The following is a 14,046-nucleotide window of genomic DNA, read 5'->3' as shown; positions in this document are numbered from 1 at the left end:
TCTGCTGCTCCGCCGTCGCCTCCCAAGGTACCGAATCTGTTCCATAAATTTTATTCATTCAAATGATCAAAGCTTCCATAACAGAAAATGTTTTGACTTTAAAAGTAGTTTTTATACTAAGTAGTTCATATTCCGACTTTTGTGTGTAAACTTCGTCCATGCTCCTATAATTAATCTGACTTGTGTGTATTTTTAGACTTTAATGGAAATTTGATCCAACATTTACCTCTATTAAGACTTTTCTAGTGTAGAACTGACTGCATTGAGTTGTTTTTGTGTGTTGTGTATTGGTGGACTACAAGGTGATTCATGTCTGCCATCTTTAAAGTGTCCATCTTCTAGGAAGCCTGCATTTTCTCTCTATTCTTTCTGATCCAAAAGTTGTGATAAGTTTGTTGCTGTGGGCGGAAGCTTCAACGCTCCTCTGGATAACAAAGGAAAATCTTTTGACACTCTTAAGTGGAAATTTGATGGCACTGTAATATTTCATAAAAGACTAAAGCACACTGGGAGTGTGTGCCGCTCAGTTTCTGTGGTCAGGGCAGAGAAAACAGGTTGCAAGACACATCATCCAACAGCGGCGAGACGCTGAAACAAAAGATTCAATGCAGAAAGCTGCAGAGTTTCACTTTGAGTCGAGGGCTTTGAATCCCAGGTAAACACTAAATGAAGGGAGTGCAAGAAATATTAGTGTAGCTCCATTTTCTGCACCCTGTGCATCAGAAAAGTATTGACACCTTCAGAACCTTTTTCGTTTAAAACGGGCAAGCTTGAATGTATGTTAACAAGAACTTAGACCTACGTATAGACTTGCCACAGAGCTGCAATAAATAGGTAACACCGAACAATGAGGCAGAAAGAGATTATTGTATTCTGGTGATAGAACCAGGTTCTGGAATGGGTCTGGATTCTCGTGGTTATTCTCAAAGACTACCTGCATTCAGTCATTAAAAAAAAAAGCTCCAGCAACCTCTCTTTCAGGCTTAGAAGGTCATGAGGTCATTGTTGTCTGTTGTCCATAAAGTCTCCATCTTCTCTTAACCCTGCTCTTCTTCTGATTCCTTTTCTTTCTGATCCAAAGTTTGTGACGACTATGCTGCAACGGGTCGAAGCTTCAGTGTTCGTCTGGGATACACAAAGAAACCGACTGATAAGCTGAAGTGGAAGTTTAATGACGCTGTAATATGTATTGTAAAATCAACAACAGAGAAACCTACTTGTAACATTAACAATTATGGCATTAATGATGATGGATCCCTCAAACTGACTAATCCGAAGAAGGACCAAGAAGGATTTTACATGTCTGAGGTTCATAATAGCGATGGAAAACAACTGGACACGAAGAAAACACACTTATGTATACGAGGTAGGTACAAAATATTGCATGTGTTTTTATAGTTCACTAAACATTACTATTTATATTTGACAGCCTCTAGGGGATCTTCTTTTTAATGTCCTCATTGAAAATGTCAAAATATTAAGAATTAAGTTGATGTCTTCTTATGAAACTGAGTTTATTGTTTTGATCCACTGGAAGAGCTTAAACATGAACAGAACTTCAGCAGCTCACCGGTTTCTTTGTAATATCTTTCATATTCCCTCAATAACATCTGGTATTTTTGGCCCAATAAAACCTTCTCAGATTTTGTGAAGAAGCCTAAAGTGGAAGCAACATGTAAAGAAGCAAACGTGATGTTTAAATGCATTCCTGATAAGGTAAGTTCTTGTTTTGCCTCTTTAAAAATCCAAAAAGACTAAATGCTAACTCTGTTTTCTAAAGTTCTTATTCACATGTCCTCTTCCAGTTTTTCAGTCATAAATGATCTGCTAAACCAGCTCTTTCCTTCTCATATGACCCTTTCAAAGTGAAAGCAACCGCATACTATTAAGATATGATTAATTTTGATCCTTTGAGATTTGCGTTAAATGTCTGTTGTGTGACTTTAAAAAATAATGTCATTTTATATTGTTCTGAACAGTCCCACTCTATTTTTTCTATGTTTTTCTTGAGCTTTTTTCTTGAACTTTCCAATCAGTCTTTGATTCTTATTTTCCTTTAGACATCCAAGAATGAAATCAAAAAGTATGAATGGCTTCAGAACAATGCCCAGACAAAGAAAACGGGTTCGGCTTTTACATTGACAGCTGCAGAAACTAAAGACATCAAATTTGCTTGCAACGTTTCCAATGAAGCCAATTTTGAAGTCAGTGATCCTGTCACTCATGATTGTGCTACAAGTAAGTATGTTTTGGTTACCATGGCTAAAAGCTACTGTTACTCAATGTGCTCCAGATAATAACTACTACCTAAAACAAAATGAAGAACAGATTTTTTTTTCACTACAGGTTGTGTAGATTAGAAGTGCTCAGTAGTAAATAATGTCTATAGAAAAAATGTTTTTTATTGCTGGTCATCAGAAGAACTTTTGTTTTCTCTTTTGTTTTTGAAGGTGTCCCAGGTATCCCAGGTCTCCCAGATGAATTGTGGGGAATAAATATCTGGGTTTTAGGTGGTGGAGGAGGTACGTTTTCAGATTCCTTTGACATCAGTTACTAAGTTACTGCACTACATTGTAGAGATGCTGCACATTTTGTGAAAATATGTAAAAGCTGAATTCATATTCATTTAATTATTTATTTAGTTATTTTCATCGAAGCAGGATAATGTTACACTGAGAAATACTAAAAATATAGACTTCAAATGCAAAATCTAATTAATTTGTACAGATTTGTTGAAGCTTAATGTCTCGAGACGATGTTGGTCATGAAGGAAAGTTTTGTTTTTGTTTTTTTTTTTTGCTTTGTTTGTTCGTTGAACCATTTCTGTGTTGATTTGGCCCTAAAAATGACAGTTGTGCTATAATGTTTCTAGTTTTTGTTCTTCTGCTGACCGTCACCATTACTGAGTGCTGTGTCCAAGTTAAAAGGAAAAGGAAGAAACAACTGAAGAGTAACGTGTTATTTCACTTTATTAATCATTTGTTCATAAGAACTTTGTAGATTAAAGGAGAATTTATTAGAATAATCTGAAATTATCTTAATGTTCTATAAAGAAATAAGTTACAATCATAACTGTAAGAAACGATGGTTTGTCCTCTGACTTCCTGTCAGAATTAAAATAATTTCCTCACTGAGACTACGTCACAAATAACTGGCTAAATATTTGGCTTTGAGTCATAATTCCTGCCTCTCTAATCACTGACCAGATGATGTGGAGCTTCCTTTGAAGCGGATAGACACCGAGCAGCCGTCATCATCGCCGTCTTCCTCCTCTTCCTAAACATCGTCCTCCTCATCACCACCAGCCATGAGCCAAACGATGTTTCTATACGCTCAGCTNACATCTTGTGAAGATATGTAAAAGCTGAATTCATATTCATTTAATTATTTATTTAGTTATTTTCATCGAAGCAGGATAATGTTACACTGAGAAATACTAAAAATATAGACTTCAAATGCAAAATCTAATTAATTTGTACAGATTTGTTGAAGCTTAATGTCTCGAGACGATGTTTTTTTTTTTTGCTTTGTTTGTTCGTTGAACCATTTCTGTGTTGATTTGGCCCTAAAAATAACACTTGTGCTATAATGTTTCTAGTTTTTGTTCTTCTGCTGACCGTCACCGTTACTGAGTGCTGTGTCCGAGTTAAAAGGAAAAGGAAGAAACAACTGAAGAGTAACGTGTTATTTCACTTTATTAATCATTTGTTCATAAGAACTTTGTAGATTAAAGGAGAATTTATTAGAATAATCTGAAATTATCTTAATGATCTATAAAGAAATAAGTTACAATCATAACTATAAGAAACGATGGTTGTCCTCTGACTTCCTGTCAGGATTAAAATAATGTCATCACTGAGACTACGTCACAAATAACTGGCTAAATATTTGGCTTTGAGTCATAATTTCTGCCTCTCTAATCACTGACCAGATGATGTGGAGCTTCCTTTGAAGCGGATCGACACCGAGCAGCCAACATCATCGCCGTCTTCCTCCTCTTCCTAAACATCGTCCTCCTCATCACCACCAGCCATGAGCCAAACGATGTTTCTATACGCTCAGCCGGTGCTGGACAAACATCTGTACAATTGAAACGAGCAATAAAATGTAATGAATGAAATGTTAAAAGTAAATAAAAATACTTGGATGCCATATAAAAGCAGATGTGGGGCCTTTTGGATCACTTCCTTTCAAAACTAACAGAGTCACTGACAGGACATGTGAGGTGTTGTTACAGGAAATGTTACAGGGAACTTCTTCTTTTCGGCCAAAGACAGCAATGAAGGCATCGGCGTCGCTCTCTGTCGTCTCCGTGTTTTTGCTCTGCAGCTCCACTGTCGCCTCACAAGGTACCAGACTGATAAGAAAATATTTTTTTAACGTTACTACAGGTTGATTTTATGGAGCTTTTCTAGAGTTACAGCCGCTGTGTTCTGTATTCCTTATCGCCATCTGCAAATATTTGGTCAAATGTAATATCAGGATTTTCAATTAACTTCCTGGAGGTTTGTGTGAAGTTAAACTCATAGAAAACAGCACCATCAAAAGGACCCTTATGCAAATTTACACGTAATTATTTTCCTTATTCTTATAATTCAGATGGTTTGTGTGTATTTTCATTTGTAGCTGGTCATGACAAAACCAGGAACAAGTCCTGCCAGTGGCTGGTTTGAGTTACTTATAGATTCTGAAATAATGTCAAACACACAGGAGTAAAATAATAATAATATAAATGATATTAGTGAGAAAACAGGCCTCGAAATTAGTCTTTTTACCCAGTGAGCTTTGTCAACCATCCATCTTATTGGCTGAAACCAATAACAAAAGCTTGTGAATAGCCAATGAAGCGCGATATGTTAATCAGCCGTGAGTTTTTCCCACACTCTGAAAGGGATCAAGTGTCCTCTGTAAACAAGCTGAATTCAAATACAAAGCTTACCATTTTAAAATCTCTGAAACTGCTATTTAAAACTATTTCAGTGGTTTGTTAATAACTTCAACTGGTATTCTTTGCAATAAAGGAAAATCCACATTTTCACAGAAATTAGTGGAGGGTTTGTTGGTTTTTTTTTTTTTGACCATTTTCTTTGTTTCTGCCATGGCGACTTGGTCCATTTACTACAACATTGACTTTACTTGTATAGATCACAATCAGTGTTTTCGCATGCTTTATTAAACTACATTGGTAGAGTTAGAGATGATTGTTGTCTGCCATCTAGTGTCCATATTCAAACAATCCTTCTCTTCTTTTGCTTTTTTTTTCTTTCTTTCTTTCTGATCCAAAGCTTGTGACCAATTTGCTGCAGTGGGTGGAAACTTCACTGTTCCTCTGGGACACAGACTAAGACTTCCTGACATTCTTAAGTGGAAGTTAAATGGCAGCGTAATATTTTATAGAAGAACAATGAGGATGGTTGTTGGGAAAAATGATGACATTAATCAAGATGGCTCCCTGAAACTGACAAATCTGCAGAAGGACCAAGCAGGACTTTACACTAGTGAGGTTTTGGATCGAAGTGGAAGACTGCAGACCACGAGGGACACAAATTTATGTGTGCTGGGTAGGTACAAAAATATTTCTGCACAGCTTCCTGAACATCTATTCACATTTGAAATCTTGCGCTTGATTTTTTTTTTTTTTCTTCATTTCCTCACTATTGTCCAAATATTAAGTTCTCGGAAAACTTTAAAACTGTGGGGTCAGGTTGTCGATCCACCAGAAGATCTTAAACATGCAGAATATCAGAATATTTCCATAATATCGTCTTGTATTTGATCTATTTGAACCCTCACAGATCCTGTGAAGAAGCCTGAAGTAAAAGCATCATGTCAGGACGGAAACGTGATCTTTCACTGTGTTTCTGGGGCGGTAAGAAGATCTTGTTTTTACGTCTTTTTAACTAACAACCACAAGACTTTCTGTGGAGCTCTGAATGTTTCCTAAAAATCCTCATCCAGTTTCAAGAACGATTAGTCACATTCTTTATTCCTAAACATTTGAAGTACTCTGCTGTTTGGCTGTATTTAAAACACAAAATCAGTATCTCACGTGGCCCTGTCGATGTACAAACCACAGGAAATTATTTCAATACGAGCCAAATATATCGCCTAGTGATTTTCACCCTGGCTTCCGTTTTGAGCTGCGTTTTAATTTCCCCGCAGCAGCCTGCTGATGTTGAGCACGAGTGGCTTCAGAATGGCGCCAAGGTGAAGGAAAACAGACGGTGGTTCGAAACGAAAGCAGAGGAAACCAAAGGCGCCGAGTTTGTTTGCAAAGTCTCCAACAAATTCAGTTCTGAAACCAGTGAGCCTGTCATTCATAACTGTGCAGAGACGGGTAAATATGTCGTCTTCACCGTGGCTAATAGCTGCTGTTTGACGATGTGTAGCTCATAACCACGACCTAAAATAAGACAGAATAAGCATAACTGCCCCCCAAATTGTGTGGCTTTAAGCGAAAATTAAAAAGTTTTCCCCTTGTATTGTTTTTGAAGGATATCCAGGTGAACTGGCTGGAATAAATATCTGGGTTTTAACTGGTGCCAGAGTGGGTATGTTTGTAGATTTCTATTAAATTTTAGTTTATTCTGAAACATACTAAAGCTGCATACCTCATATCTATATATATTTATAATAGCACAATCTCTGGTGTTTTTTCCTGTCATGTTTCCAGGTTTCATTGTTGTGCTGACCGTCCTTGTCTCTGTTTGTTTTGTCCGAGTTGAAAAGAAGATGACGAGGGGACTGAAGGGTGATGTGTTTTTTTTTTTTCTTCTTCATTTTTTCAAACTGGGTTGTTGAAAGTAAGAACTTCTTGGAAAATATATTAGAGATTTGTTAAATGCTACTATCTACAGTTCTCTGTAAATGACCAGATCAAAACGTCTGGAGCACTCCAAGGCTCGATGTTGGGCCTACTTCTATTTCTACTTTTATGTTCAAACCTACATTGCTAGGCCTGGTCGTTGCCTTTGTATGCTGTTCCTCTCAAATCAAATCGCACGTCACAGCTCAGGCTCGGCTTTCTCCCATTGACTTGGATTCCCTCCAGCAGAATTTCAACCGAGCCAATCAGCAAACAGAAGAAGTAGTTGACAATGATGTCGATTTTCTGCACTGTTTTAGAATTGAAAAAAGGTCAAATTGTTTAGCCAACATAAATTATGCAGCCAAGAAGCAAACTCAGTATTTTTTTTATTATTATTATTTAGGATGTGTTGCTGTTTGCTCAATTTATTCCGCTTTGCATCCTAATTTATGCCTGATTTTTCATCTCTCAACAGATGAGGAGGAGCTTCCTTTTCAGCGGACCGATACAGAGCATCGCAGTCGTGATCCTCATTTTTTTCCTCTTCAACATCATGACCTCCGGTCATGAGCCAATTTTTTTTTTCTTTTTTTCTTTTTTACATATATTTTTTTTCCAGTCTCTGATTTGACGAGTACCTTTTTTTTGTGCAAAAATCAAAACAGACTTTGTGTCGCCAGCCATCTTAAGTTTCAGCAACTACAATTCGGACACATTAAAACTCATTAAAGTTTGTGATCTTGACTAATTTGAAAATATTGTCCAGAGTTTTAACTCAGTAATTTTTTTGTTGTTGTTTTGGATGAAGGAAAATAAAATATTTTTCTGTGAATTGCTTATCCTTTAGTGAAGACGTTATCTGTACTGCTGCTATGTGGACACTTTGAAACTGTCATGATCTGTGTTTCTGTGTGTTTATTTTTGAGTTTTTCTGTGTAGTCCTGTTCCCTGTGAGTCTGTCTCTGTGTCTTCCCTGTTGATTGTTTCCCAGGTGTGTCTTATTCCCTTGATTACCCCGTGTGTATTTAAACCCACCTGTTGTCTGTGTTCCTCGTTGGGTCCTTGTCTAATGTTGTCTAATGTATGTCAACGTCGTCTTTGGTAGTCTGCCCGCACAGTTGAACTGTGAAGTCCTGTGCTGGCATTAGCTCATCATGTCAGTCTTTGTTGTCAGTGCTACCGGTATTTAGCTGCGTGCTAACTTCTGTGCCGTGCCGCCTGTTTTTTGGACTGTTAGAGCATTTTTTCATCATTAAGCTCATCATCATCATCATCACTATAACCCGGGGCTCGGCGTCTCTCCTCACCACCACCATCCACACACCTTATGACAGAAACTACGCTAAATGTAACAATGAAGTAATATTTCAATTGTTGATTTTTTGGGGGGGGATTTTATGATGTAAAGCACTTTGAACTACATTGTTTCTGAAATCTGCTACACACATAAACTTGATTGATTGATAGATTAAAAACAACAAATACAAAAAAGGTAAAAAAATAAATAAAAAGTGCCCCAACCCCCTACACTCTAGTCCTGGTTAATTGTGTACCTGCTGCTTCTTTCCACAACTACAATGTAAAATCTGTTGAGTTTTCACACTCTTGACATGAGGTTAAACCAGCAGGTTGGTATGCACTGTCAACATGTCGTAACATGTTTTTCCAAGCCACCTTTGAAGCAACATGAGCGACAAGACACACGCTAGTTTGTTTTAAAACCATGACAGCAAACCAGAAAAAGTCAAATAACTCAGCATAGTTTTTTCCCCCCCAAACTAACCGAGTGAGTAGCAGGTAATGTTAGCTAAATGATGACTGGCTAATGCCAATATTATCGTTAAGCTTATTAATAAGAACAGGCTACTAATTTTGTTCCCTATGTTCAAAAGTGGGTAGTACTGGTTATATTTACTTGAGTAAGAGTAGTTTTACTGCACTGTATGTTTTTCTTTTACTATAGTAACTATTTCTGCTCTTACTTCATTGATTTTTGCCATTTAAGAAGTTGAGTATAATTACTCAACATTTTATTCATGTCACTGTTTATATCCTTATTGGGTATTTTTGTATCAATTAACATGGCTATTTTCATTTGAACGGCTACATAAAGGTTTGTTTTATGTGCTTATATTAAAGTAAAAGCTCGTTTACTCAACCCTACCTCCCACGCTCACCGGGAGCGATGGAAGGGTGGTTCGCCCAGGGCGCCAAACAGGTTAGGACCTGCACTGTGTGTGCAGAAATACTTTATTGTGAGGTTTTGCAAGTAATTTTCAACCTGCAAGATAAAGAGAGGGAAAAGAATCTACTGTATCTTAACTGTGTGACCATAAATAAGGAAGTTTTGTAAAAAAAAAAAATCTGATGCTAATCTTAATTCTGAGAGAGCTCAGAACACTAAAGGAGCTTTAATAGCTTTAAATAAGATTGTGAGGTCAACAACACCTGCAGGCCTGTTTCCGAGCATGTTTTTTGGTGGTTGCAGGTTAAATGATCTCATTATTAAGTTTGTAGGACAGTAATTATATTTAGTCAACGAGGAAAGAGAAGTAAATAAAGGCACACGCCTCTCCGCTGTTCTAAAAATGACATTTTCTGCTCGCTGTCTTTGTTCTCGCTGCTTTGAAAGTAGACCGGTGGGGGCCTCTTGGATCACTTCCTTTCAAAACCAAGAGCTCGCGCACACAACGTGAGCGATACGAGCTGCTGTGACAGGAAATCACCTCGATGATGGAAAGTTCTTCTTTTCAGCCAAGTGTGAGGAGGACGACGATGAAGATGGCATCGTTTTCTGTCGTCTCGGTGTTTCTGCTCCTCTGCTCCACCGTCGCCTCCCAAGGTACTGAACGAATAAAGAAATCACTTTTTACTGTTGGGATTGGAAGATTTAATGGTTGTTTTAAGGATAATGTTTAACTTTAGGAGTTTGTTCTCAGTTAGGAGAATTCTAGATCTTTAACCTCTTTCGTTTTCATGGTTTCTGAAGCAGATATTTGCCCTTTTACGTGTCTGAAAGTATAGATTAATCTACTTGTCATGTTTTCATCTGTTTCTGTTTAGGTTTTCAAGTAAAAAGATGATTTTTTTTATACAAAATGTTCTGCCTTGAAACGAAGGGAAACTAGTTAAGTTCTCAAAGAAAAAGTTTTACCCCTCAACTGAGGCAAGATTAAGTGATTTTTATTCAGATTTTTCGCAATTGAGTTATTATTGCATAATGTTGTATCTTTAGAGGCTGGAAAAGAAAACATAAAAGCTTTATGAAAGCTTTTATCCAAATGTGTTTAAGTTTTCCAATTTCCCTCTGATTTATTTTATGCTTTTTTTTTCTTTCTTTTTTTTTTTTTATAAAAATCGGTCGGTTTGGAGTTAAACGTGAAAACAATGAGAGAATCAGGGTTAGGGGAAGAGAGCGCAAGACGACAGAAAAAGGTCCCGCTGGTGGTGGCGTCGGTCTGAAACGAGGTTACAGCGGACAAACAGGAAGACGTGCAAAAACAGAAATGTTGAGGTGACCCTGCAGAATTACGGTGAAAAAAAGAACATAAACACAAATTATGTGCAAATGTTAAAGAGTTCAGCATTAAAATAAAAGTTAAAAACTTTAAATACAAGAACCAGACATTATAAAACCACAATTTTAACATTATTTATTACTAAGGTCAGTTTTGGATCAGCTGAACCAGGATTGCACAATGTGTTAAAATGCAATCAAAGCAGAAAGAGCAATATTTGTTAGAATATGACATTTGAAGTGCAATGCATGCACATTTTGCATTGCATTAAAAGCTGGAAAGATTATGATTATTATTATTATTTTTGCACTCGATGCTCAAACATTGAGTGTATTTAGTGGCCGAGTTACTAACACTTGCAAAGCTTGATGAAGGCCAAGAGTCCGGAAATGTGGCTAACTGAGAACATCAAAGAAGAGACTTCCTGATGTTACTAAACCAAATAAAATAAAAGATTTTATAATTCAATGTTGATCAAAACAATTCATTTAATCTACAGTTGAAACCAGATGTTTAAATGCACCATATAAAACGACACGAACAAGTTTTTTTTTTTCTCATTGTTCAACGTTAAATCAGACTCAACGTTTCTCATCTCTATTTAGCAAGAACATTTTTTTAGAGATTGTTTTTTGTTTTTTTTGTTGTTTTTTTTGTAATTTTCCTCAAATTTAAAAGTTTACCTTCATTTGGTCAGTATCAGAAACGACTGTCTTTTGAATGTTTTGGATTTCCTTCCACGAGTTTCTCCCAGTAGTTTGTTGGAGTTTTGGCCCATTGGTCCAGACAGAACTGCTAGAGTCCATTTTGTAGGCCTCCTCACACACACACACACCTTTCCAGATCTACACACAACCTCACCATTGGACTCAGATCAGGGCTTTATGATGGCCACACCAAAACATTGACTGTGAAACCATTTTGGCTGTAAATTGAGGTTTATTGTCCATCTGGAAGACCAAGCAGTGCTTAAGATTTTACTTATTGATGTCCTTTCATTTTGTTTCAGTATTTCTACATAATTTCCTGATGCCATCTCTTTTATAAAGTGCACCAGTTCCTCCTGCTGCTGCCACCCCCATAGTTCTCACTATGTTTTCTGGCATTTAGCAAACAGAAATCATTTTGATGATTGTATCTCCGCGAAAACAATTCAATTAATCCTATCTGACTTAAAAGACATAAAGTTTAATTTATTTACGGTCAGACAGTGAGGACAATGTGTAGTTATTTAATGTACATAAATGTCTGGTCCGATTTAACTTCAGACAGTGAGAGAAAATGCTTATGTGTCTTTTTCTTTTCTTTTTATATGTAAAGATCTACGGAGAAGTAGACTGCTCCGTAGATCTTTACATTTAGAGATGATTGAAGTGGTGTGTTTCTGGTAATCACAGAGGAAAGTGGGCTGGATCCTCTAGCTGAGCTGTTGCTCCTCTAAAGGTCATGGATTTCATAACTTTGCGTCTTCTCAGCCTGGTATGAAACTGAAACAAAGCGTCCAGCATCCACCGTCTTCTGGAGTTCAGTTGGAGGTTTCCCTTCAGGTTCTGTGCAGCCGCCCGTTTGGTTTAGCTGCCGTCTCGTCTTGGTGCTACGAGGAAAAGAAGTTCTCCTTTTAGAACGTCACGTCGTGTTCAGATTTGAACATCTGAACTGGAAAGATTCAGAGATTGTGAGATCGGCTTTGAGGTTAGATGCATCACCGTTTTGGTTGCAGTTAGGGAGGATTGTGGTTTTTGACGAAATATCCAGAGATCAGTCGGTCAGAGGTTCCTGCTTCTTTGTTCAGTTTATCTTTAATTTGTATTCTTCTGGTCTAACAAGTCGCAAGAGCAGCTTGCCACAAGGAGGAACCGTGTTCTTATTTTTTACAGCTTCTTATTATGCTGAGAGATTTTATACGAAATGGTGACTCAGGAAACGGTTTATTCACTGCGGCTTTAACTTCACAGAGAATGAAACTCGTTCAAAGGTATTTGGTAATTGCATACCATTTCTGTTCTTTAGAACTTTTGTCATGACTGAGAAAAGTTTCCATCCACCAGAGGAACTTTATTTTTAATATTACACCAGAAAAATGACGCTGCTGCAGGCAGGATCCAGCCGCCCACAGCGAAGGGAGTTCAGGCTTGGCTTTAAAGTCAGAGAACCGTGTGGGAGTGTGTGCCGCTCAGTTTCTGTGGTCAGGGCAGAGAAAACAGGTTGCAAGACACATCATCCAACAGCGGCGAGACGCTGAAACAAAAGATTCAATGCAGAAAGCTGCAGAGTTTCATTTTGAGTCTAGGGCTTTGAATCCCAGGTAAACACTAAATGAAGGGAGTGCAAGAAATATTAGTGTAGCTCCATTTTCTGCACCTTGTGCATCAGAAAAGTATTGGCACCTTCAGAACCTTTTTTGTTTAAAACGGGCAAGCTTGAATGTATGTTAACAAGAACTTAGACCTGTAGACTTGCCATAGAGCTGCAGTAAATAGGTAACACCAAACAATGAGGCAGAAAGAGATTATTGTATTCTGGTGATAGAACCAGGTTCTGGAATGGGTCTGGATTCTCGTGGTTATTNGGGCAAGCTTGAATGTATGTTAACGGGATGGTGATCCACCAAAAGCGAGCAGGACATAAAAAATGCAGCCAAAAATCATGTACAGTTTACCAGAGCATTGAGTGATTAAATTATGTTATTCCTAAGTGACATAAAATTTGACACTACTATGGTCTGCAGTATGGTCTAATGCCAAACGGAGAGAACAAGTGTTTGTTTTCTTTAGTGTCTGTGAATATCTGATTTCTTCTGGTTTACAGTTCTGCTCATCTTTGTATTAATATGTCATAAAAAAAAATAAATGGAAGTGACTAAATGTGACTTAAGGCAGAGCAGAAAGGCCTGTTAACTCCTACTAATATGACAAGAACTTAGACCTGTAGACTTGCCACAGAGCTGCAATAAATAGGTAACACCAAACAATGAGGCAGAAAGAGATTATTGTATTCTGGTGATAGAACCAGGTTCTGGAATGGGTCTGGATTCTCGTGGTTATTCTCAAAGACTACCTGCATTCAGTCATTAAAAAAAAGCTCCAGCAACCTCTCTTTCAGGCTTAGAAGGTCATGAGGTCATTGTTGTCTGTTGTCCATAAAGTCTCCATCTTCTCTTAACCCTGCTCTTCTTCTGCTTCCTTTTCTTTCTGATCCAAAGTTTGTGACGACTATGCTGCAACGGGTCGAAGCTTCAGTGTTCGTCTGGGATACACAAAGAAACCGACTGATAAGCTGAAGTGGAAGTTTAATGTCGCTGTAATATGTTTTGTAAAATCTACAACAGAGAAACCTCCTTGTAACAATAACAATTATGACATTAATGATGATGGATCCCTCAAACTGATTGATCCGAAGAAGGACCAAGAAGGATTTTACATCTCTGAGGTTCACGATATCAATGGAAAAGAACTGCACACGAAGAATTCAAGCTTATGTATACGAGGTAGGTACAAAATGTTGCATGTGTTTTTATAGTTCACTAAACATTACTATTTATATTTGACAGCCTCTAAGGGATCTTCTTTTTAATTTCCTCATTGAAAATGTCAAAATATTAAGAATTAAGTTGATGTCTTCTTATGAAACTGAGTTTATTGTTTTGATCCACTGGAAGAGCTTAAACATGAACAGAACTTCAGCAGCTCGCTGGTTTCTTTGTAATATCTTTTATATTCC

General features: G+C 37.4%; 1 protein-coding gene and 1 long non-coding RNA gene across 2 annotated transcripts in view; both read left to right on the top strand.

The window, feature by feature from the left end:
• The first annotated feature begins 4,012 nt into the window (after window positions 1–4,012).
• LOC103151976 (uncharacterized) overlaps window positions 4,013–14,046 on the top strand; it is a 15,387-nt gene continuing 5,353 nt past the window's right edge. The window contains exons 1-7 of the mRNA XM_016660752.1: window positions 4,013–4,349; window positions 5,286–5,561; window positions 5,796–5,869; window positions 6,163–6,337; window positions 6,495–6,551; window positions 6,674–6,751; window positions 7,284–7,375. Coding sequence (XP_016516238.1) covers window positions 4,241–4,349; window positions 5,286–5,561; window positions 5,796–5,869; window positions 6,163–6,337; window positions 6,495–6,551; window positions 6,674–6,751; window positions 7,284–7,375 — 861 coding nt within the window. The 5' untranslated portion in view covers window positions 4,013–4,240. The remainder of the gene's footprint in view (window positions 4,350–5,285; window positions 5,562–5,795; window positions 5,870–6,162; window positions 6,338–6,494; window positions 6,552–6,673; window positions 6,752–7,283; window positions 7,376–14,046) is intronic.
• On the top strand, window positions 9,192–13,786 carry LOC107832932 (uncharacterized). Its single transcript, XR_001658659.1, has 2 exons — window positions 9,192–9,650; window positions 13,529–13,786. It is a non-coding gene; the product is annotated as an uncharacterized LOC107832932 (long non-coding RNA).

The sequence above is a fragment of the Poecilia formosa genome, unplaced genomic scaffold, assembly GCF_000485575.1.
Source record: "Poecilia formosa unplaced genomic scaffold, Poecilia_formosa-5.1.2 Scaffold297, whole genome shotgun sequence".
Classification (NCBI taxonomy): Eukaryota; Metazoa; Chordata; class Actinopteri; order Cyprinodontiformes; family Poeciliidae; genus Poecilia; species Poecilia formosa.
This window is presented reverse-complemented; position numbering and strand designations above follow the sequence as displayed.